The sequence below is a fragment of the Sylvia atricapilla genome, chromosome 4, assembly GCF_009819655.1.
Source record: "Sylvia atricapilla isolate bSylAtr1 chromosome 4, bSylAtr1.pri, whole genome shotgun sequence".
NCBI classification, from domain to species: domain Eukaryota; kingdom Metazoa; phylum Chordata; class Aves; order Passeriformes; family Sylviidae; genus Sylvia; species Sylvia atricapilla.
The window spans coordinates 67,534,354-67,557,489 of record NC_089143.1 but is presented as its reverse complement, the minus strand read 5'-3'; the positions used below and the strand labels follow the sequence as shown (position 1 = coordinate 67,557,489).

General features: G+C 40.9%; 1 protein-coding gene across 1 annotated transcript in view; it reads right to left on the bottom strand.

The window, feature by feature from the left end:
* Nucleotides 1–352: 352 nt before the first annotated feature.
* Nucleotides 353–23,136, bottom strand: part of ANKRD50 (ankyrin repeat domain containing 50) — a 39,783-nt gene continuing 16,999 nt past the window's right edge. The window contains exons 3-5 of the mRNA XM_066318201.1: nucleotides 17,549–17,778; nucleotides 5,589–9,136; nucleotides 353–3,356 (exon numbers count right to left, since the gene is read on the bottom strand). Of these exons, the coding sequence (XP_066174298.1) occupies nucleotides 5,592–9,136; nucleotides 17,549–17,778 (3,775 nt within the window). The 3' untranslated portion in view covers nucleotides 353–3,356; nucleotides 5,589–5,591. The remainder of the gene's footprint in view (nucleotides 3,357–5,588; nucleotides 9,137–17,548; nucleotides 17,779–23,136) is intronic.

Below are 23,136 nucleotides of genomic sequence, written 5' to 3'. Positions count from 1 at the left end.
CTTTTGCTTAAGCTGAAAATATGACAGAGAAACACTCATCAAGGTAATAATTAACAAAACCCATTTGAACTTTTAAAGAACTTACAGCAACTGAAATAATGAATTTATTTGCCCTCGTGGTATTTACAGTATATAATGGTCATTTTGAACAGAAGGACATGCAGCAAATCTTCTCCTGCAAATGCTCAAAGCCACAGGAATTAATGCCAGGGTCTGAGGTTTGCTAGCCTGGGCTGCTCACTGGACACACACATCATGCTTCATTTAGTACTACATGAAAGTTAATCAAGTTTAATGACCTTTTCCTGAAATGTCCCAGGAAATGAGGTAGAAAAATTAAACCAGTTAGATGTCTGCTGAAAAGCAAATATATTTATTATGCACTTTAATATACACAGGGATTTTTCGCTTAATATAATACAAGGAATAAAATAAAAATTTTACAATGTGAAATTCATTCAATGTACATTAAAGGCTATTTACAACCCACTCCAGGAAAAAACAGTCTATCTGCAAACCAAGTTAACTGAGGAGTTCAGATGGGGAATATTAAGCATAACAGACATTTGCATAGCAGAATAACTGAGGAGGGAAAACACATTTTTAGTTTTAAAGAAAGGGTAATGTTTTCAATACTGATCACAGAGAAGACAAAAACGCATCAATTGTGCCTTGGTATCTCTTAATGCATTTCTCTCCAGGTGAGTTTTTCCACATGCACACAAGTATTGATATCTGTGTCCACAAACCAGTCTTTTTCCCCAGCTCTCCCATCAAGAATTTTGGATGTCTTGTGGAAATTACCTTGGAATGACCAGCAAAATGGGATGAAGAGAGACAGGATTCCTGCTATATTCAGGTTTTTTGGGTGGTGAGAACTGCTGCCCTGGCAGAAGGAGCTGTGCTGAGTCACAGCCCCACCCCTCTGCTCACCTCCACTCCATTTTCAGATGGCACAGGGCACAGCAGAGGGAAAAATGGGGGAACAGCAGCTGTGTTTGGCACACAGACCCCTCACAAATGGTGATGCTAAAAACCACACACAACAGCAATGTGGAATGACACAGACTTTCTGAGAAAATAGATGATTTAAAGCAATTCATGCCCTGTTGCAAAGGGATATTCAAAATGTGGCAGAATTGTCATTCTGAAGACATTTTTGACGTGTTTTACTTTCTGCTGATTTGGAGAGAGGGTTTCCCCACTGACTGTTTCAAATGTAAATACTGTTCACACAAAACCCACCAGACTACCTGTAAGTTGCGGCCCCTTGTGAAATTTGCCATATTTTTACGTCCTCTGTCCACAAGGTACAATTAATAACAATACAATAAAATTAAATAAATATAATCCCAATGACAGTCAAGGTCAGTAGAAAAAAAAGTTGGCATTCAGGGATCCCTTTCCACAGAACAAAACATACATCTAATAACTAAGAAAGTTGTATTCTTGCACAGTATTGCAAATGTACTATTGAGGTTTGGAACAAGTTTGCTGAGAACATTTTGGTACTTTCACTTTTCTAAACCACTAACCCTCTTAAGGCCATTCTGCCAGACTCCTGTTATGTTTATTTTATAATTGTCCCACAGGGACAAGAAATTCAATACATGAGACATTCAGAATAATCCATATTACTGTGTGTCAGCTTCTAACATCTAATTTTACTATATGCTGAACGCCTGACTATAAAAGATCCTTTTTTTTTTTTACATTTAGGAAAAAGCAAATAAGAATGGAGGTGCAAGATTTAAAAACCAAAAGTATTCTGATGACAGCTGATACAATAACCAGACATGGAGCCCTTTAGTGCCTCAGAATATGCACTACATCTACATCCAGGGGCCCTTCATCAAAGTTTAAGGATCTATTTAATCATCTATGAAAAATAACCTCAGCACGCTATCATCTTATTTCTGGAATGATCAGAATTAGAGTATGAAAAAGATGAAACCCAAGCCTTTAGAAGAAATACTTGCATACAAAAATAGGCTTATTTTCTTAAGAGCAAGGCTGTGTAATGGTGAATAGGAGAATATAGCTTGCATTTATAGGAGAAAAGAACCCACTTGTTTCATTTTATCACTTGCAGAACTGTGCAAGTAAGATGTGCACATTCAAAGGAAAAACTCACACTGCTCACTTTCACAACAAATGACCTTGACTTTGCTCTCTTCCACACGAGTACAACATTTCTGCTGTAAGGGCAGGAAACCACCTTTCCATAATCCAGAGATTGACTCTCCTGACTGCTGATTCACCGTGCTCCAGGTACAGAGACACGCTGGCTCTACCTAATCCCCGTGAAGCAGTAACCACATTCATACAAGTTTGTGCTTTAAGGAGTTATTGTCTCAGGACAGGGCTAACTCAGCCATCTCTGTACTCCTCAGGCAACGCTGTTGCTGTGCTTTTCACTGCACTCTCGCTCTGTATTCTCTCAGCCTCACTCACAAAGGGTCTGTATTTTCCATGGTTTGCTTTACTGACGTTCCCAAAAATAGTCCTTTACCTTGGAAAAGAGAAAGAGCTGTTCCTAATGTATAGAGATATACAAGAAAGCAGGATCAGACCTTGTAGCACCTCAGACATAGCCATATTAGTTACCTCATCACCGGAGCAATAACAGGGGCTATTGAAGACCAAGTGTCCAAAACTTGCCTATTGCTTTCAGTGGTCCCAGTCTGCCATCCAGATTTGGTGCTGTAGTACCAGAGAGTAGATTTTTGCCTCTTAAAAATCCCAAAGACACTGCAGGTGGTTGCAGTCCGACTTTGCCACCACTGAACAGCAATTACACAGACAGAACACACAAGTACAGTATTTATAAAATACTGTTGCAAGACTTGTAATTCTGGAGGGAACCATTTGAAGTACACGGGGACCTGACAATACATGACAACAATGCAAATGTGACAAACTCGTTGCTTTTTTTTTTTTCTTTTAGCCACAGAAAAATAAATACAAAAAAAGCACTGCCTTTTCCATAACACAGTTCACTGTGGCACATGCACCTCTACCAAGCGATCTGGGACAGGAAATCACAATTCCTGGCTCTTACCATTTTCAGCTGTGGTCAGGGAAATACAGCATATATCTTTCTGCAATTAAAAAAAGTGCTCGTTCTGTGTATTAAATACAAAGTACACAAAATAAAATTTTGAAGCACAGAGGGTTATACTGAGAAGGCAGCCTGAAAATGTAGGCACGTTACAGTAATTAAGGTAACTGTACTGTAGGAATCACATTCTTGAATTTCTAGGTGGACTAAACAAGCATTTGTTTGCTTTCATCCCAGCCAGCTGATAAATCATCGGGAGCAGAAGCGCTTCTGTTCACAGCATCATGGAATTGGCCTGCAAGTATAAAATAAAAACATCAGGCTTTGAAATAGTCTGTAACACAAACGGTATTGTCAGAAAAGGAGCTGTATCATCCTTAATTAAAGCCAAAAGCACACCACAACAACCTGATGAGAAAAAGTGTTTCCTGCCTAACCCCAGTCCCGTGACTGATTCCCTGTGCTCTCTGCCATCCCAAGCAGCTACAAGGTCCCCACAACAGGAGAACTTCCCGTTGGATAAGCTGGGAAGCAGCAGCCAGGGAAGGAAAGCTATTCCTGTGGTGCTCCCGTGGAGTATTTCTGACGTGATTCCCCATAGGTGACTCATTTATCCGCCCATCAGGGAAACTACCATTTTTTCTGCTTGAGGTTTAGCAAAAAAGGAGGTAAATTACAGCCTGTGCCAAGCAATTCATAATCCACACGGAATTGATCTAAACTCCCATCTTTAAAGTGATGCTCTGGAAAGTGTTAAGAGAAAAGCAAAAGGAACCATTTGGTTATCCACACCTCATTCTTTTAGCCATTTGCATAACCAACAACTTCACTGAGAGAAACTGTGAATTTTCAGTAACACACCATTTGTTCCAGATAAAGCAAAGCCAAATTTTAGTCTTATATGTGGAATGTTCAGATTTCTTCATATGCTGTTCATATTTTAAAATCAAGAAAGATGGAAAAATTCACCAAAACCAGTCTTTTGATGACAGGTCAGGTCAGATGAACACATTCTACATCAGAACCGTGCAATGGATTTACAATAAAGTATAACATGAAAGCAAGTGATGAACATCAGGTGCAGGCACATGAAAGTTAGGAAATACAATCCTTAATTACATGTTTTAAAGTTTTATGGAAGCAGGAAAAAATTACAAATAAATTCTAATCCTGTTTGGGCATGATGTACTACTGTGGGAATCTGAAGTCCTCGTAACTCTTATGAAGATTTAAGGACTTTTCTTTCTCAGCTGATGATTCTTGTCTGTGCCTGCTGTCCTGCCCCGCAGCTCATCTGACCCTTTGGTAAAATTTGCATTTACAAACGTGCAGGCTCTAGTGCAGATGTTTTTGAAACATTTTATTGTTCCAAACATTTTAATTTAACCCAAATGCCAACCCAACAGGGTCCTGCACAATATTCTATCGCTCTGCAATTCTCCAGGGACCTCAGCTCCATCTACAGATGTATCCCATTAAAATCAATTTCCAGGACATTTTTGGGAAAATGCCTGTTTATGTGTTTTTGACAGCTGGAAACCTTCCATGTGTGGATTCTGCACCCCCTGCAACTGTCCTAGAAACACGCTGTCTTTGATGACCTGCAGCAGAACTGAGTCAGAACTGGCAAGAACATTCTTGTTCTAGGGAGCAGCAGCCTGAGCTGTCCAAAATGCTGCATTCACACGCACACAAAAAATTTTCAAAAATAAGCAAGCGAGCAGTAAGAGGTGGGCATACATTTCATAAAGTTGCTTCTCTGAAATTCCAACAGAGAACATATTAACACATTCCAAATACCTTAAAAAACACACCTCAACAGGAAGAGGGAAAAAAAATAGAACTATTTTAGCTGATTCACTGACAATTCATGCCTGAAAAAGAGACTTGTAATTACTTTTTCAGCTTAAAATTCAGTATTGGAGAGGAGGTGAGCTATCTAAATGACCTCCACTGATTAAGAACAACAGAATGGTCAGAAAATTGGTACCATAACATAGATTATAATCCTGCAATGAGAAAAGCCACCTCTTTTATAGGAAGATTACCTTTACTGTAACAGAAATATAAAATCAAAGCTTTAGAATAGTATTTCATACTTATGCTTCACCTTTGAAATCCACATTCAGAAAAGTGGTTGCCTATAACTTATAAGAACCTTCAGAAACTTTCTGAGGAGCGTTTTCATAAAGAATGAAATAAAGACTGTATCTGAAAATACCATGAACTGAAATTCTCACCTGTCCTTGCATTTGAAAATGGAATTCCAAATCAATGCTACGTGAAACTCACTTATCAAAGACTGTGGGGCACAATTTGAGCAACTGAATTCAACAGACAGCACGACAGTGATCCAATTCCTCTGTGGCTGGTGCTTTTAAATTGACAGCTAAGGAAATACTTGCCAGGCTAAGATTTTAACATCCATCACATAAGCAATTACGATGGTGAAGGATAATAAAATGTAATTTTAGTACATTTTAAATGAAATGCGGGCATTTGGTTCCTTTGTGACTGGGTAAGTTACCTTTTACAATGGTGTTTCCTTCTTGTAGTTGAAGCTTGGGTCGTTACCTTCAATCTGCAGTTTTAAGGCTTGCTTAAGGCTGAGTTCTGTCTCTGCAGAGGGATAGCCTTCCAACACATCCTGGTGCCCTCTGTCCTGCACTGTTCGTGGGACAGAAACCCTGCCGAGAAAAACCTGATTGCTCTGAAGATGGTAGTTTGGATTTGTCATAATGCCATTTCTCTTCTTCTGCTCCCCACTCTGTTGGTGAATCAGGAACTGCTGTTGAGAGCGACCAACTTCTTGCTGAGCTGGAGGGACCAAAATTTTGCACTGTGGCTCTGGTGGCATTGATTTCAGTGGCATGCTTGTGCCAGATTTGGCAATAGGTACTCGTTTATCAAACTGAGTCATTTCATACTCAAGCACTTTGGGTTGGGAGGAACTACTCTGCTTTATTTTTTTCCCAGCTGACCCAGACTTGCTGGAGTTGTCTGTTTTGCCCCCTTTGTTCGCTTTAGTTGATTTCAAACTAGGTTTTACTTGGCTCCATTCAAACTCGCTACTCGGTGAATTATGATTTTGACTTAGGGAATGAGTTGTGGAAGAAGGGGAAACAATGGACTGCCTGCTTCTGCTGCGTGGCAGGGAATGCTGCTGGATTTGCTCCGTGAAGGACAGGCTGTGGAAACTATCAATGGGCACCGTCTGAGCAGTGGCCGTCGAGGACGTGGTGCGGAGAGAAGAATTTTTGGAGCTCTTCAGGGAATTATTTGATAAAGATGACTTCTGACGGTCAACCGTGGAATCGGGAGACTCCGAAGGAGAACTGAAGGCGTGTGCAGGCCCGTTGGATAATCCCCGCATTCCAGGCTGCATGTCTCCTCCAGTACTCCCTGAACTATTGGACTTCATGGTTAAGGACTGCATTTTAGAGGAGACTGATTGTAAGGGTTTCTGCTCCATTGTGTGGACTGGAGACGGAGTGCAACCATTCAGAGTCGACGCACCATATTTTTCCAGTAATTTAATAATCTGGGAGTGTCCGTTTTTGGCTGCAACCCGCATAGCAGTGCGCCCAAATTGGTCAGCGTGGTTGGGATCAGCACCATGCTCCAGTAATATCTGGACAACGTCAATGTGCCCCTCTTGGGCTGCAATGCAGAGTCCAGTAGCACCTTGATTGCAAGTGTGGTCAACCAGAGCACCATGCTCGATGAGAAGCTGCACGACCTTGACGTGGCCTTGCCATGCAGCAGACTGCAAGGCGGATCTCTTCTCGTTATCTGCAGCGTTCACATCAGCGTGGTACGTTATCAGCACCTGCACCATCTCCAAATGGCCCTGCCAGCAGGAAACATGGAGCGCTGTTCTTCCTTCAGCGTCGCTTGCTTCGACGTTTGCACCATTTTCTAAAAAATACTCAGCCATTGTAAGCTGGTTTTCTAATGCTAGGATATAAAGCGTTGGCCGGCCATCAGCATCTTTGTAGTTCACATCTGCTCCGTGGCTGAGCAGCAGCTCAACTATATCTCTATGACCTTCTAAGGCAGCAACCCGGAGAGCATTTCTCCCATCGTAGCCTCTCTGATCAATGTTGGATTTATTTTCCAGTAACATCTGCACACAATCATAGTGACCTTCCTGCGCAGCTAGTATGAAAGGTATCCGTCCATCATTATCGATTTCATTTGTTCTAGCACCTTGTTCTATTAGAGCTTCACAGATCAACCTGTGACCTTCAAAAGCTGCCATGTGCAAAGGTGTCCAGCCTGCATCGTCTCTGTGATTTTCATCTAGCCCCCTGTCCAGCAGAGTCCGTACTACTTCAACATTGCCCTGTGCAGACGCTATGCTCAGAACCGTTCTACCTTCACTGTCAATGCTGTCAACAGCTGCACCCCAAAACAAGAGCGTGTTCACGACAGAGGCGTGGCCCATGGAGGCTGCTGCCAGAAGCGGTGTCCTGCCATTGTTGTCCGTGTGGTCAACATCAGCTCCTCCTTCCAGAAGCAGATCAACCACATCCACGTGTCCTTCATAGGCGGCCACCAGCAGGGGAGTCATGCCATCCTTGTCACAGTGGTCGACTTCAGCACCACGGTCGATGAGGAGGCTGACCACCGAGGCGTGTCCCTTGCTGGCCGGCACACAGAGCGCAGCCACCGACAGCGCCGTCCTCCCGTCCACGTCCTCGTGGTTCACCTCCGCACCGTGGTCCAGCAGGTGCTCCACGATCTCCTTGTGCCCCATGTAGGCAGCCGCGATCAGAGCCGTTCTGCCCTCGTTGTCAGCCTTATTAACTTCGGCCCCGTGCTGGAGCAGATTCAGCACGATATCCTCGTGCCCTCCCCATGCCGCCGCTCTCAGCGCCGTCCGGCTGTCAGCGTCCGCGCAGTCCACTTTGACCCCGGCGTAGAGGAGCGCGGACACCACCTCCGTGTGCCCTCCCCACGCTGCTGACCGCAGCGCCGTCCAGCCGTCGTGGTCTGTGTGGTTGACGTTGGCCCCGCAGCCGATGAGGCAGTTCACCACCTTGGTGTGCCCCTGCCGAGAAGCCAAGGTCAGCGCCGTTTGCCCGTGGGTGTCTTCGATCTCCAGATCTGCTCCCCTCGACACCAGCAGGTTGACCACGTCGAGGTTGCCGCTGTACGCCGCGTTGGCCAGGAGCGTTCTCCCGTTGGAATCACACTGGTTTACGGAAGCCCCGTTGTCCAACAAGGTGCGGATGGAGTCCTCCCTCTCCAGGGCCTGCCGGACGATGCAAGACGTGCGGTCGTCTTCGCTGTTGACGTGAGCACCAGCCTTTACCAGCAGCTGCAACACCTCTTGCTCTTTAGGAATTAAGGTTGACAGCGAGTCTTTGACAGGTGTGCCATTCCATATCATCCACAAAGCCAGCTCTGAAGTCTCCAACTGTAAATTAGAATTGATGAGATGCAGTGCAAACTCTTGAGCTTCTAACGGCGTTAAATCCTTTGCCCGGCAGGTGTAACTCATCGCCAGCATTCTGTGTCCCTCCGCGGCGTTACACAAGTATTTCTGTGTACAGTGCTTTACATCCAGCAACCACTCCGCAAAACTGTAATGGAACAAGATTTTTGTATTCCCAAGGCCATCGATAAGGACTTTGGACAGGACGTCCAATTTGCGTTGAAAGTCTTCCATGGTCAGCGTCATGTTTTTGGTCCACACCGCGTGATACAACTCCGTGGTGGTCAAAGGCCTGCAGGCTGCAAGAATTACATTAAGGATGGGCTGGACCTTTGCAAACTGTTTTCTCACAAAAAGTCTCTGACACAGCCAAAGGTAGAGGCCATTTAATGTTCCTGGAATATCACGGATCTCCCGTAACATGATGAAATTCTCCACAACTCCATCTAGGACACGTTCCAGATACAAAAAGCAACCGCTGCTTTTGATGTGAAGCTGATTCAGCATTTCTGCTGTTTCTTTTGTGAGGTGTTGTCTAAGGGCTTCTTCCTGGTCCAAACGATGCAGAATATATTGCTGCACATCTTTCACAATGTAAGCCTTTCGGAGGTCATCCAGACTTATTTTTCGAAAACCTGTTGAGAGGGGAGAAAGTTGTAATTATTTCTGATCCAGTCCTGCTTAACTCAGTGTTGAAAGAAGACTAAATAAAAGCCAAGGCATTTTTGGGTGGGGAACACCCACAATAAAATATTTCCCCTGTAAACACAGAGAATATAAATTAATTATAATAGCAGAAACTTTTGATAATTAGATGCACTGGTATCATCATCTACTGTAAGAAAAAAAATGTGTGCTATTAAAAAAAATAATATTGAAAATCACTCTGAATTAGGCATTGCACATCTGCCTTGGACAATACTAAACACCTAAGCAAAACCATCAAAACTGCAACCAAAATAATATTATTAAGTATTATTATATTATTAAAGGAACAATCCCTTCTCCAGTGTGGTTAACAATGGAATTCTAAGTAATTTTCAGCTACTCAGATTAAGACAATTATTATGTTTATTTAATTGCAGAAGTGGGTATTCACACCTGCTGCATATACATGATTAAAAGCATATAAATCACTAACTTGACCACCACAGTTTCTTTTAAAAGCTTTTATGATACAGGAGAGACACTCAAAAATAGTTTTAAACATCTTCAGACCTCTGCGCATGGAAAATTACCTACTTTTTGCAAGTGAGGACTGAGTTCTAGATAAACACCCTGATTCTCTAGTAGGTGACTCATTGTACAAAGACACAGGTTCTCTTGTAGTCATATGATCTCACTGTTTTTCCAGCCTCTTGACTCTTTTAGAGGAAAAAGAGACATACATGAAGACTGCATCTGTCCCCTTCCTGCTCATGGGACACTGTTCCAAGCAGCACGTGTGAAGAAGTTCCCTGTGCCACCTTAGAGGCCATAAGACTCTCAGGAATGGGGCTGAACCATGGCAGAGCCGTGTGGATACATGGCTGCCTCTGCCATTTCAAATATTTGCTCTGGTAGGGCCAAGGTAAGCACTTGTTGAGGACCTGCCCTCCCTGATTAATGACACATTGCGTTGTTTGAACGCGGCTCTTGCGGAAGTTATGGGAAAACCACAGAGGTCACAGATGCAGCAGCTTCAGGGACTGTGTTTCAGGCCAGAACTGCACCCCACTTCTCCAGGGACAGGTTGTGATCCTTTCCTTACACCCAGCTCAGCTAGTCAGACACAAAACCAACTCTGCTCTTCAAACCAAAGCAAAGTTACTAAACTCTATACTAAAGGAAAAGCAACCATAGACCAATGTGTTCAATTCAATTCTGGCCTCATCTCCATGGGAAAAAAATAATTTTAAGTGAGCCTCTGAAGGATGCTGCTTCTAGATCTAGATCTCTGTGGATCAAACTGCTCAGCCTGTGAGGCTGTTTTGACAATAAATTCAGGCTGGTAACAAAGCTGTGGTTTTTACTCCCAAGTGGCTTCAGCAGAGGCTCTGAATGTCTCATTAAGGTCACTCTGTTAATTGTTTAGTCTACATGAGCACTGTACAAGCACGACAGATGAGAATGGAGAGGCCAACTATGGAAGCGTTACTAAAATATTTCTGCTTCCCTTAGTAATTATGGAAGTACTACAAACAGAAAACCCAACAGAATACCTAAACCAAAATCATGCTTCTCCACGAAATGAAATCACTGGGGAGGACAGTTTTGCACACTTAGTTCAGGGGATAAGACTACACAAGTAAGATTGACTACTTTAAGATTTTTGAATGAGAAGGCTAAGAGGAAGAAAATAATCTTTCTCCATTCCAGAGGCTTCTTTTTTTTTATTTTTGGTTATAAAAGAAAACACCAGCTTTTATAAAAGAAAAAGAACCAGCTTTCTCCACCATAATGTGTCACAAATTCAAGTAGTGTCCTAACCTGACCTGTAGGATGGCATAAATCATTGCTCTACTACATATTTGGTTAAAATAGTCTGTATGTAACTTTGTGAAGCCCTTAATTCTTTCACATAACCCAAATAAAAGACTTTGCTGAGTAAGAGCAGACAGTGGCCTGTGATTCTGCAAGTCCCAAACTCCCACTTGAAGTGAAAGGCTGTTTCTAGGTCAGGATCCTTCAGAAGGTACAGAAATGAAAAAATAACACCAAAGCCAGGGCACTGCTTGGTGCATGGATTCACAGTCACAGGCACACAAGGAGCTGTAATTAGAGAGAAGTCTCCCTTTGCTTGGCTCGTGTGTGCAGAGGGAACAGCTCTGTTTTGCTCAATTTGGAGCAAAATTCACTCACCTTCCTTTGAACTGCTCTGCCTCTCCTCGCACAGATCTGTCCCTATCTCTTGGCTGAATAAAAACAGGCAGGGGGGCTCTGCACACTCATTCTCTGTCTTTAGACCTAAGTGACCCTGCTCACAAAATCCCCAACCTCTCACATTAATCCCAAGACCACATCCTTCCTTCCCATATGTACCTGCAAATGTAAGCTATTTTTATTTTTACATCACTCAACTGTTTTTTCAGTAGAGGATTTCATTCCCCTACCATGAGAAAACCCCTGATGGACTGGCACAACAACAGTTCTGAGATTTCAGTTGATGTTCAGTGTTGCCTGACTAATGACTACACTTCACCTCCCTTGACTCCCAGCCTTCCCAGGAAAACTTGCAGTGATAATGGTTTAAGCACCTCTGTCTCAGTCTCTGTATCTCTGCTTCATAAACAAAAGACTCTTGCTTGTCTTGCAAGCATTATTTGAAAAACAATTTTCATTTAGAGAAGTGAAATGGGTGGGAAAGTGAACAACAACAACAACAACAAAAAACAACAACAACAAAAAAACCAAACCAAAACAAAACAAACAAAAAAAAACAACCCACAACCACGAAACTTTAAGCCCTCCAAATAAAAAAGAAAGGGTTTGCATTTGGTTTGCTTTTTTTTTTTTCCTTTAAATGAGGTATCAGTATGCAATGAAGCAGTGGCTGCTCCATTCCTGGACATGTTCAAGGCCAGGCTGGATGGGGCTTTGAATAACCTGGGATAGTGGAAGGTGTTCCTGCCCAAGGCAGGGGGTTGGAACGAGATGGTGTTTAAGGTCTCTTCCAACACAAAACATTCTAAGACGATCTGATTACTTTGTTCCATAGAAGAGGTAAAAATCTTACCCTGATCTGTTCTTACCTGAGGTACACCAAATATATAAGCACTTCAGACAAACAAAAATTTCAGAAGGCTTCAGAGCAGTTTTAAACTATTTGATTGGCTGCATGTTTATGGAAGCCAAAAATCGCTTTTTTTCCTTTTCTTTTTTTTTTTTTTCTTTTCTGCAGTATTTCCATACATTAGATCTGAAAATAAACTTGGATAGCAAGAAGCACACTACACTCACACAAGAGCTTCATGCATCCCATGGATGACATGCCCTTTAAAGGCTGGAATTAACAAACTGCCATTGTAACAGACTTTTGGATATAAACAGGATGTTAATTTTAACCATGCACCAGACCATACTATAATAAGCAGATAATTCAAAAGAAGCCCTATAGGTAGAACTGATTTTTTTTAAGTCTGAATTTTTTGTTGCTAGCTTGAAGAAGGAAAACAAAGTTACGATTATTCCCCCAAGTATCTGCCTAAATGAAGTAATTTTACATTTCCAAACAAAGCCCCTGCAAACTTACTTTTCAATCCTGCCATACAATAAGTCACTTTCATGGACAAGAAGCACCAAAATACTAAAAGAAAGCTCATTTTGTTTCAGATGCATTCTCACGAACGACTTAAGCTCAGCAAAACAGAAGTTACAGTAGACAGAACTTGCAGTCCCACGACCCTGCTTCTTGCATTGTTAAAATTTTTCTTACAACACATCACTTTCAACCCAATGGGAGCTCCAATATGGATTGTTCTAATCTATTACATTTCTGGCAGTTCAGTAAACAAATCTGTTCCAAATTTATTCCTTGGCAAGACCTAGGGTCATTCAAGAGGGGAAAAAAAGTATCTTGGTTATAAATACTTTTATAGCATGTCAACCTTTTCCTACTTAAATAGTAAAAAAAGCTATTAGCTAGCAAGTTTCAATACTTAAAAATATCCTTCCACTTCTGTATCTTTAAATGGATTTTCACAAGTACATAACAGAAGTTTTCAATACATTTTAATGTAATTAACTGAATTGTTAGTTTTAGAGTAATCCAAATTATTATTATCCAAGAGACAAACATGGCAGTAGCTTGGCATTAATAATTTATGCTGCTGATCTAAACATGTATTGAATCAGGTACTTCTGTGGCCATTTATGCACATCTGCTCAAAAAGAATAACTTGTCCAGCAGAGTAAAGGGCACCTGGAGACTCATGCAGCACACTTAGCTTTTACTGCATTTGCAGTGTATTATGCATTACAAATTTTTCTGTCTCTTCTGCAGGTGCTACGAGACACCGAGGCGGAAATCTGCTGCTCTCACTGCTCCGTGTCACTGCACAGAAGTTTATTTAATTAGATCTACAGGTAATAGCCCATTTAAAACAACTTAGTCTTCCCTTTTTAATTACAAGGCAATTAAATTCCAAGTTCACACACAACTTTTTACAAGGAAATTTGAAATTCCCTAGTACAATGCTTTCAAAGTGGTAATGAAAAGAAAGGACACGGTAATTAAAAGCTCCTTATATATTTCCCAAGCATTCTAAATAATTTTTCTCTCTCCAAACTCCAAACCTAAACTTTTATAAAAATAGCTTTTTCAAAGGTTCAATATTATAAAAGTAAATTTTGCAACCACATAAATGCATAGTTTATCCTTTATAGTAAGAATCCAACTCTCATGAAGACTTCAAAGAAACATGAAATCACCCAAATAAATTCCAACCTACAATGAAAAACTAGAGGACAACTTATATTTTTTATTTTGGAAGCAATATCTCCTGATGTAGTCTCACGCCATTTATTCTCTGGAATGGTAGAATGGTTCAGCTCCAAATCTGGCAACTGATTTGATTTGGGGATTCAGCAATAGAACTACTTGAGTAGCTGTAATCACCAAACTGAGGTTTCTGAGAGAAGCTGCATTATGATTTTGTACTGTACTCCTCCAAAATGTTCACATTTTTGCTTCTTTTTAATTTTTTTTGGGAAGGCTTTAAGGAAAACAATCCTTCACATCTATTCAGACCAGTAAACAGTAGAAACAGGAGAAAGACATGTTCCCGAGATTTCCAATAAAGAACAAATTTGGATAAGTATCAACTCCTAAAAATTCCTGTCTGCCTGGAACTGAATGACAAATAAAAGGATGAGTGAAAAATGGATGACATTGTCGGTTCCTACCTATGGAGAAGTGGGTAAATGGAACTTAAGCTGCCTCTGAGGCTATACTGGACCCTTTCACCTGCACTTGGTTTTTTTTTATCGAATTTTCCAGTATCTTTCTGGTATTTGCTATTAACTTCATGAGAACTACAGCTCCCTGAGATGTGACATCTGCACAGGTTGTCCTGCACTGCTGCACTCATGCCTCATGCATGAGGAGGAATTCTTTGGAAGAATGTCAGTGTTTAACTGAGGGGTACAATCAAGCCAGATGTCACAGATACTTCATTAATGTGTCTAGCAAAAGAAGAAGAAATTAGGTAAACGCCTATTAAAAAGAAAAAACATTTTAAAACCATTTCTACATAGGTACTTTTGCCTATTATTTTTACACTGTTGATGAGAAATCATCTGCTGTTCATTCAACTTATCTATGTAAAATTGCCTGATTTTAAAATACCTCAAGTTGTCCAACTAACATGAGGGATTTTCAAGACAGAAAGTTAGTTTTGTAAGCACAACTCCTATGCTTTCAAGATTTAGTCTCATTTCAGAAGAAGCATTAGAATTAGCTCATTAGTTAAAAATGAAAAAAGTTATGTACTGTGCCATTTTCCTATTGGGAAGGCTGTGTTGATGTAGCTGCTCGAGTGTCTGCATTTGGTGCCAAATGATAACAAATGATGATGTGGGAGACAACGTGGGTAACTATGGGTGCAAGACAGAATTGTTAAATTTAGGGGAAAAGCCATTAGGAAGGGCAAGCAGGCAGCGTGTGACAGAGCATATGAAGAGAAGGCAGTTGTCTGTCCCTCTCCTTTTGTAAGTCATTTGGCATTTGCTCACTGTGGAGGGTGACCACAGACTCAGCCAGGCATCATCTCACATTTGGTTCATATTTTTGAGGCTGTCTCTGTAGCCACAAGAGGCAAAACTTTTTTTTTTTTTTTTTAAATTAATGAAAGCTGAGAATCTCAGTAAGGGGGAAAAATCTGTAGCACATTGTGCTACTATGGGATCTGGGAATACAGAAGGGCTCAGAGCACAACCTGCAGCAGATGCAGGCACAGCTATTCAGTTTTCATAAATAAGTCTCCACCAGAAGTGAAAGAGGATCAAAACAAACACCCCTCCTCCTTTTCTCATTCCTAAGAGTGCTAGGGATGATTATTCACCACAGGCAGCGTCAGTGGGTGAGAAAGACTGGACTCTCTCTTCCATGTCATCACTATTTTTGGCTAAGGAGCTGCTTGCACAACTCCCATCTGCACTGCACACCCAAAAAAGAGCATCATCAGGACAAGGCCACTGCAGCAAGCCTGCTTCCAGTCATTGGGTACACTTTGCTGAAATGAGAGCTAAATGTACTTGTCAGACAGATCCAGAGGAAGTTTTCACTGCATGAAAATTTTAAGTGAAAGCAGATATAAACCTACTGCAAACAAATTAATTTGGTTAATATACATTTCATACCATACTCCAAAACTTTTTTAACAGAAAAAAACTACAGATGGGATACATTTTCTTAATCAATCCTAAAAGGATCCCCATCTCTCTTACAAAGTTACAGTGCAACTGATTTGTATTTGGTCCAAATAGTGATATTCAATTCTGCCTGCCTACTAACTAAATATAAATAGCTTTAAAAACTGGCTCATCTAAAAGCAAACTTTCAGATACCACAAAGGAGGAGAAGAGCTTGCCCCAGTAAAAGAGTTAATGTCAGTCAATCCTTTTCAGACTAGAACCCAAAAAAGAAATCCTCGTTATTTGCAGTTTTATGACCCCAAGTTGCATAGTTTCTGAAGTTAACAGAAGCTTCAGCCATGCTCCTCATATCCTCACTACACCTTCTGCAAACCTGAATATTGGCTGGTAACGGGGAAATCCTCCAACTGCATTAAATGGAGAGCCATCACATTGGCTGTAATGTCACATTTTCCTTTTCTAGTGGCTAAACCACAGCTTCCTTCAAAGAGACCTAATTTCTTCTCAATTTGTATCCAATTCTTTCTTTGCTGCACCTTTTCCACAGTGAACATGGGATTATAGTATCACACACCAATTTCCTTTATGCTATTCATCAAGTCAAACTCCGTGGAAATGAAAAATTAACTCGATGGAATTAAATTTTCTTTAAAGGCATACCCATTACTTCTGCTGATTTTTCCTGTCAGAAATTCCATCTGGAAATATACTTAGAAGACAACAGCAATTTTTTAGGGCTAGTCTGAAACATTATGATTCAATGGAAAGGAAATAGGACTGTTGTGAGACGGTCTTATCTGTTTTTTTGGCAATAACAACATATTTAATCAGCCAAACTTCGACAAAACTATTCCATATGAATGCCTGAAGGAACCCTGTGAAGCTCCCCCAAAGTTTCTTTTAGTTGTCACATACTCTCAAATACCACTCTTCGTGTCTGCCACTGATTAATACAGTACTTCATTCCAAAACGCAATTATCCCATTGACCTTCTGCCACTGTGGAAACGAGCAAGCCTATGTGTCTACGTTCTATAATCACATTTTTGTCCTAATTGTGTCCTTAATACACACAGGCTTTATACATAGGCCTGGAATCCAGTCCAGATATTGCCTTTTATTAAATTTCAGAGAACTTCCAGTAACAATGTCATTACAGTGAAGAAATGTTCTCATGACACAGTAAAGCCTGAATAAAGAAGCTGTAAAAATTTTTTTTACTGTGCAGCCTTTGCCAAAAGCACAGTCCAAGAACCCACATCTACATTGTTCCTCTCTCCAATTTCACCTTCAGAGATTATTACTCACTTTCTGCAAACACAGGGAGAGATTTTAATGGGAGATGAAAGGAAAACGTTCTGAGGTTGTAAGGAATGGGTGTATGCAGCTGAAATACTTCTGCACTTACACATCACCTACGCTGTTTGAAGCATTGCAAAATGAGCAAAGCAAGAGGAAAACTCAAAGTACTGAAGAAAACATGGATGCTTTGCAAAGATAAAATTTAACTCTACAATCCTTGGCCGATTTAAGCTTTCCATAGACCTTGGGAAACAGGGATGTGTGGTTTTTTAGGATTACTATCTTTGCTATTGTCATTTTTTACAACTAAACCTGCAGTAGGGCTTTCCACCATCCCCAGGGCTCGTAAATACAAGGTTCTAGGTAGATGTCTCAAACAATTCCTGTGCTCACCTGTAAACATTTTTGTAACAGCTTTACTCTGCTTGCGGGCAGAGCACAGGAGGAGCAGCCAGGGGGGGAAGAACTCGAAGTGGCTGGCTAAAATCTCTGCTATTGTCCCAGATAAACTCGTGGAGGTCAGTTCACCCTCGGAGACGTTACAGCCCTCATCCACAGAATCCACCAGCATGAAGAGGCTCTGCTGAGGGGGCTTCATTCCCAGGAGAGGGAGCAGAATGCACCTGGAAGGAACACGACACAAATTCGGTATTTTAGATGCATTTAACAATACACTGACTATCATACAGGCATGCAAGATGAAGCTACGATCAACATTAAAAATTCAAAGTTACTTCTCAAATAGTTGCTATGGAAAATACTGAAGTAGACTAAACTAAAAGAAATACTTTGAAGAGGTAGTAATGCAATTCTTGATTAGGTATCATTACTTTCTCAAGAACTTTTAATTTCTAACAGTATGTTAAAATTATGTCAGTGTTCAAAGCTAATTAGGAGACTTGGAAAAACGTTGTTTCACTAAGAAGATACTTGGCCTTAAGTTTAAGAACTTTACTACTGCTGTCTGCCAAAGCTGTTGCTACTGCTTATCAGAAACTAGTAGAGAACAACAGCTGGTCATGAAACAAAAATCTGAAAGACACATGAAATAGCAAAGCTCAAAGAGTTCAAGTCTGAATGAATAACGCTATTACAAAGAACAGAATTTCTGCCATACCTTCACAAATAAAATGCAAATTAATAGCAGACTGAGGCATTCGGTAGTGACTTTGATGTATTAGCTTTTATTTATACCGAAGTTGCCAAGCTCCAGTTACTGGGAAAGGATTATCTGCATCCTCAGGATGCAGCTCTAACAACACATCTGGTTGTGTGGCTAAAAATTTCAAATTTGCATCTACTGTTGCTCTCTTTATCAGTTGGTTCTTAAAAATATACCTAATTGCATTTACATGTATCTTTAAATAGCACTGCATAACCATCATGCATCTATTCAGTATTTCCATACTACACTAGTGTTTTTTGGGAAACTACTTCATAGGGATTTAGGCCTAGAAGTTTCACTGACTAAATTATCTTTAAATACACTTGGCAAGTAAACTTTGACTTCATAGTACAAGGTTTTGGAAAATGAAACGAGGTGAGAAAAATACATATCTGACAGTTTACTCTCTTGTAAATTTGCTGTTTGCACATGTCCAGAAGGCATACCTATTTTAAGTATTTTTTGTTTTACTCAAGACCATAATAACCTCTTTTCATTTCTTTTACTGAACAAATTTACCTTCAGAAGACTTTGGTCAACACATTATCACCTACCAAGCATTCAAACGGGAATACAGGAAAATCTTGCCTGTTAATGCAAGAATTTAACACATTTCAGAAATTATTCATAAGCCTTTTTAGGGGGAGGTTTGTTATTTTCTGATTTTTCTGACTGAGAAAAAAAGAAAAAATGGGAACAGGGGTGCACTCTTTGTGTCTGACAGTAACAGCAGAACCTAGCAGAACAGACTAGGGGGGAAATTTCCTCAGAGGTATAAACAGGATGCACAGGATACTCGTGATCTGAAAATATTTAGTATTACATGCATTTTAAAACATGACCTTCGATCTATTTTTTTTTTTTTTTTTTTTTTTCAGAAGCACAAGACTTCTTGTACTCTTTGGTAGTTCCCCAGCTAAGTACTCCTTCAGAGGACGCCTGACCTACAACTGAAATCACTGCTCACTAAGTTGGGAAGTTAAGCAGCTACCAATTTACAGAACAGGAAATTAAAGTAGCCATGAGGTTAAAATTACTCTCCCAAGTGATGCCAATTCCACAATGAAAGGAGGCAGTTGGAAATGACCACATTTTCCACCCCTTCTCCCACCACAATGCTGCCTTGCCCCCACAGCTATTTGTGTCAAGGCATTTTTCCTGCAACATTTCTTTCCCTATCAAAACTAATTCTCTTGCCACATAGTTCTCTGTATGAAATTACTTTTACAGAAATGAGTGTTACCATGAAATATGAAGAAATGGTAATGGTTATCTCGAATTAAAAATCTCACTTATAATCTGTGTGATCCTAACAAAATGCCTAGGAAATACTTTAGGAGCATTCAGAAGCATTCTTGTGTCAGTTTTTAACCTGTCACCACCACCAAGAAAAGCAAAGAGTCATGTCTGGGAAAGATTCCCAAATCACTCTGCCTCCAAACAGGGCTGGAAGCAGATGTCTAAGGAATAATGTAAGCACTGGGCAAGCACTAGCAGACCAAATTTTACTAGTATTCTCAGCAATCACTGCTTCCAAGGACTTTCTGAGATTCAGTCTTTGCATTTAACATCCCTTAACTGACCACACTTCCACAGCTTTGTCCAAGTCTTGTATGAACTGGTTTAAGGCTCTGGCATTCACAACAACAAGGCTGTCTGCAGCTTAGCTACACGCTGCATGAAATAACCCTTTTGTAGTTTAAAAACCAAAATGTCCTTGTTCCATTTGATATCCTTTGGCTTCTGACTGGAAGGGGCAATGAGCAGTAATACCATAATACCCCTGTCTATGCCATTTGTAGCACAGTCTCTCTGAGCTATTTTTTCCCAGGCAGATGAGTTGTAGCATATTGAAGCTGCTCCACAAAATGCTATTCCACAGCCCCTTGCCTCCCTGTGCTCTGCTTCCTTCCACTTCACAATACTTGTATTTCTGAATCTTAACATAATTTAAATTCCACTAGGAAAAGTACATGCACATAAGAAATGAGGCACAATGACTTCCCCCAGCCTAGAGTAATATTAATAAAAGTGTGGTATTAACAAGATATTGATCAGGCTTTCTCTTTAAGTGCCCTTTGAAACTGTTTGATAAAATTCTGTTCTTCCGAGACACTTTACATCACAAGTTCAGGGTCGATGCCAAGAAACATAACAGTGAAACTTTTTGGGAAGTGCTGAGCTCATTTGCCAGAATTCACATTATGTGATAGCTAGGGGATCAGCCCCAGACAGCATGGGGCTATGAAAGGCAGGTCCTGCCTGACCAACCTGATCTCCTTCTATGACAGGGTGACCTGCTCAGTGGATGAGGGGAAGGCTGCAGATGTTGTTTACCTAGACTTCAGTAAAGCCTCTGCCAGCATTTCCCACATCACCCTCCTGGACAAACTGGCTTGATGGTGGAGTCTAAGGAGAGGTGGGGAGGGGAGTTCAAGCCAGCTGGAGGCAGGGCACAGGTGGTATTGTCTGCACTCAGTCCTGGGGCCAGTTCTGTTTGGTATCTTTATCGCTGGTCTGGACATGGGCACTGAGTGAACCCCCACTAAGCCAGACCTTTTCCCAAGACATGGTTTAGTGGTGCACTTGGCAGCACTGGGTCAGTGATCTCAAAGGTCTTTTCCAGCCTACACCATCCTATGAGTCTGTGTTTGCCTCCACAACGTGACTTAGCAATTCCACTCCTTTACCATTTCTTGATTACACGGGAAAATAACATAAATCAACACGGAATTAACGACGTCTTTAAAGCACTTCCCTCAAGGGTGATTCATCTACAGATTGTTGTAACAGATTGCTCAATTGCAGAGTGCCTCTCAAAAGATTGGAAGTTGATTTTCTTTACCTTCTGAAAGGGTAACAGCTTTATCATTACAACTTTTATGTTTAATACAGATATAAAAATGGTCATCATTAAAAACAACCAAGCTAACTAGTCAGTAAAAGTACAGAATCTCCAGAGAAAACAACACCATTAGGTATTTTAAATGATGGAATTCATTTTAATGGCAATCTAATGACTTACTTATGCAGACCAAAGATGTTTCACATGCTCTGCAGCAAATAAGAATTCCTCAGAACAATGAACCATCCCACAGAATTCTTCAGGGTTGCTACTGAGTTGACTGAACCCATGCAAACATGACTTTCCACACATGAAAGGAATACATACAGGCTATGCTGAAGTTCTGCTTATGGTTGTCCTTGAGATTTTTTAGATGGGATTCACAAAAACACAACAGAACAGAGTAGAAAGACAGTGGCGTTGTCCACAAAGGCTGAAAAGAGTCACAGTAGAGTGCACACACATTTTTTAAAATGAAAAAATAAGAATAAACACATTGCCAAATAGAAACTAATGAGTGGCTCTAGGGGCAAAAGAAATCATAATGTGTTCTTCATATTTGACTGTCTCTGGTGTATAAAAAATTCAGCTATGTCCCACTTAAATCAGGACTGTAGCTTCCTAAAAGGGCTCTCATTTCTCTACCCAGCTGCCAGCATTCACTACTGACAAACACACAGAACAAGTGTATAAAAATCATCTCCTAAGCAGGTCAGAAGCAGCAGTGGGGAAAAAAACCCAAAGAAAAGCACAACCACTACCCCTGATTTGTCAGACTCCAAGTGCTACTTTTAGGGAAGCATGACATATTTCAAATTTCATGATGGAAATGACATATCTGGAAATCTACTGTACTCTTACTACTGAGCTCTTACCTTTCTTTTTTAAACAGCGTAACAATGCTTTAACAAATTGCTTTTTGAGACACCTCCCATGAGGTTATATCTCAGTATTTCCAACTCGTATTCCCGAGAACCACCACCCCAGAGGTCTGCATCAGGAATTTACAAACTCTGTTCTTTCCACACAAAGTTCGTAAAAAAGCTGGACAACATCATTATTCCACACAAAACGTCCTCCTGCCTTTTCTCACGTGTTTCTACACCAGAGTCCTTGAGGAAACTCACCAGCTATTTGTCATATTCCTAAACCCTGCATATTGATCAGGAATATGCCTGTACATGTATTGGATCAATGTCTTTGTGTACATGTATTTACATATAAAGGGTTCAACAATACCTAGTGTATAACAAAATAATTCTCCAAGTGCTCATCTCAATCGTCAGAAGAGCAAACAAGCATCTTGCTTCTTGTAAGTGGTTTACAACGTGACCTATCACATCCCTTTACAACGTAATTTCTAAGACACTTATTTCCATTTATGTGGGACCGGCAAATACGGAAAATGAAGTGCACAGCGAGACTGTAAATAAGCCAATATATTTACATAATGTTGTAGTAATTTTTGCCAGCAACATAAGAAGCAGAGGGATTTTTTTTTTTTTGCCTAAAAATCGCACGGCGAGACCTAGCGACAATCGTAACCACTAAGGGGAAAGCTGATGCTGCTGCCTCTTCCAGCTCTAAATGGGATGCAGCAGCAGCTCTGCTGTCCCCAGCCCACTGCTGGGGAACACACAGGGCAGGAGAAGGCTCTGCAGGGCAGTTAAGAGCTGCATGCCAGGGAAAGGGGAAGGAGCTTCTACAGACAGTGCAGAGGGGAGCTCAGGATACCCAAGGACAGAGGTACTCAAGGGCACAAACCTATATACAATAGGGTTGTCGCTACTTCCACTGCTCATAGGAGGTTCTAAATGCCTAAGAACAGAAAACAAAATGCTAAACTCCGGGTATTTTTTTAACCACCTCTTCTTGAAAAATTCTCACAAGTGACAAGCAAACAACAGAGCTTGTTTCCCATATGCCTACAGACACATGTTCATTTGTATATTGTAATAGTCCAGGGGTTGG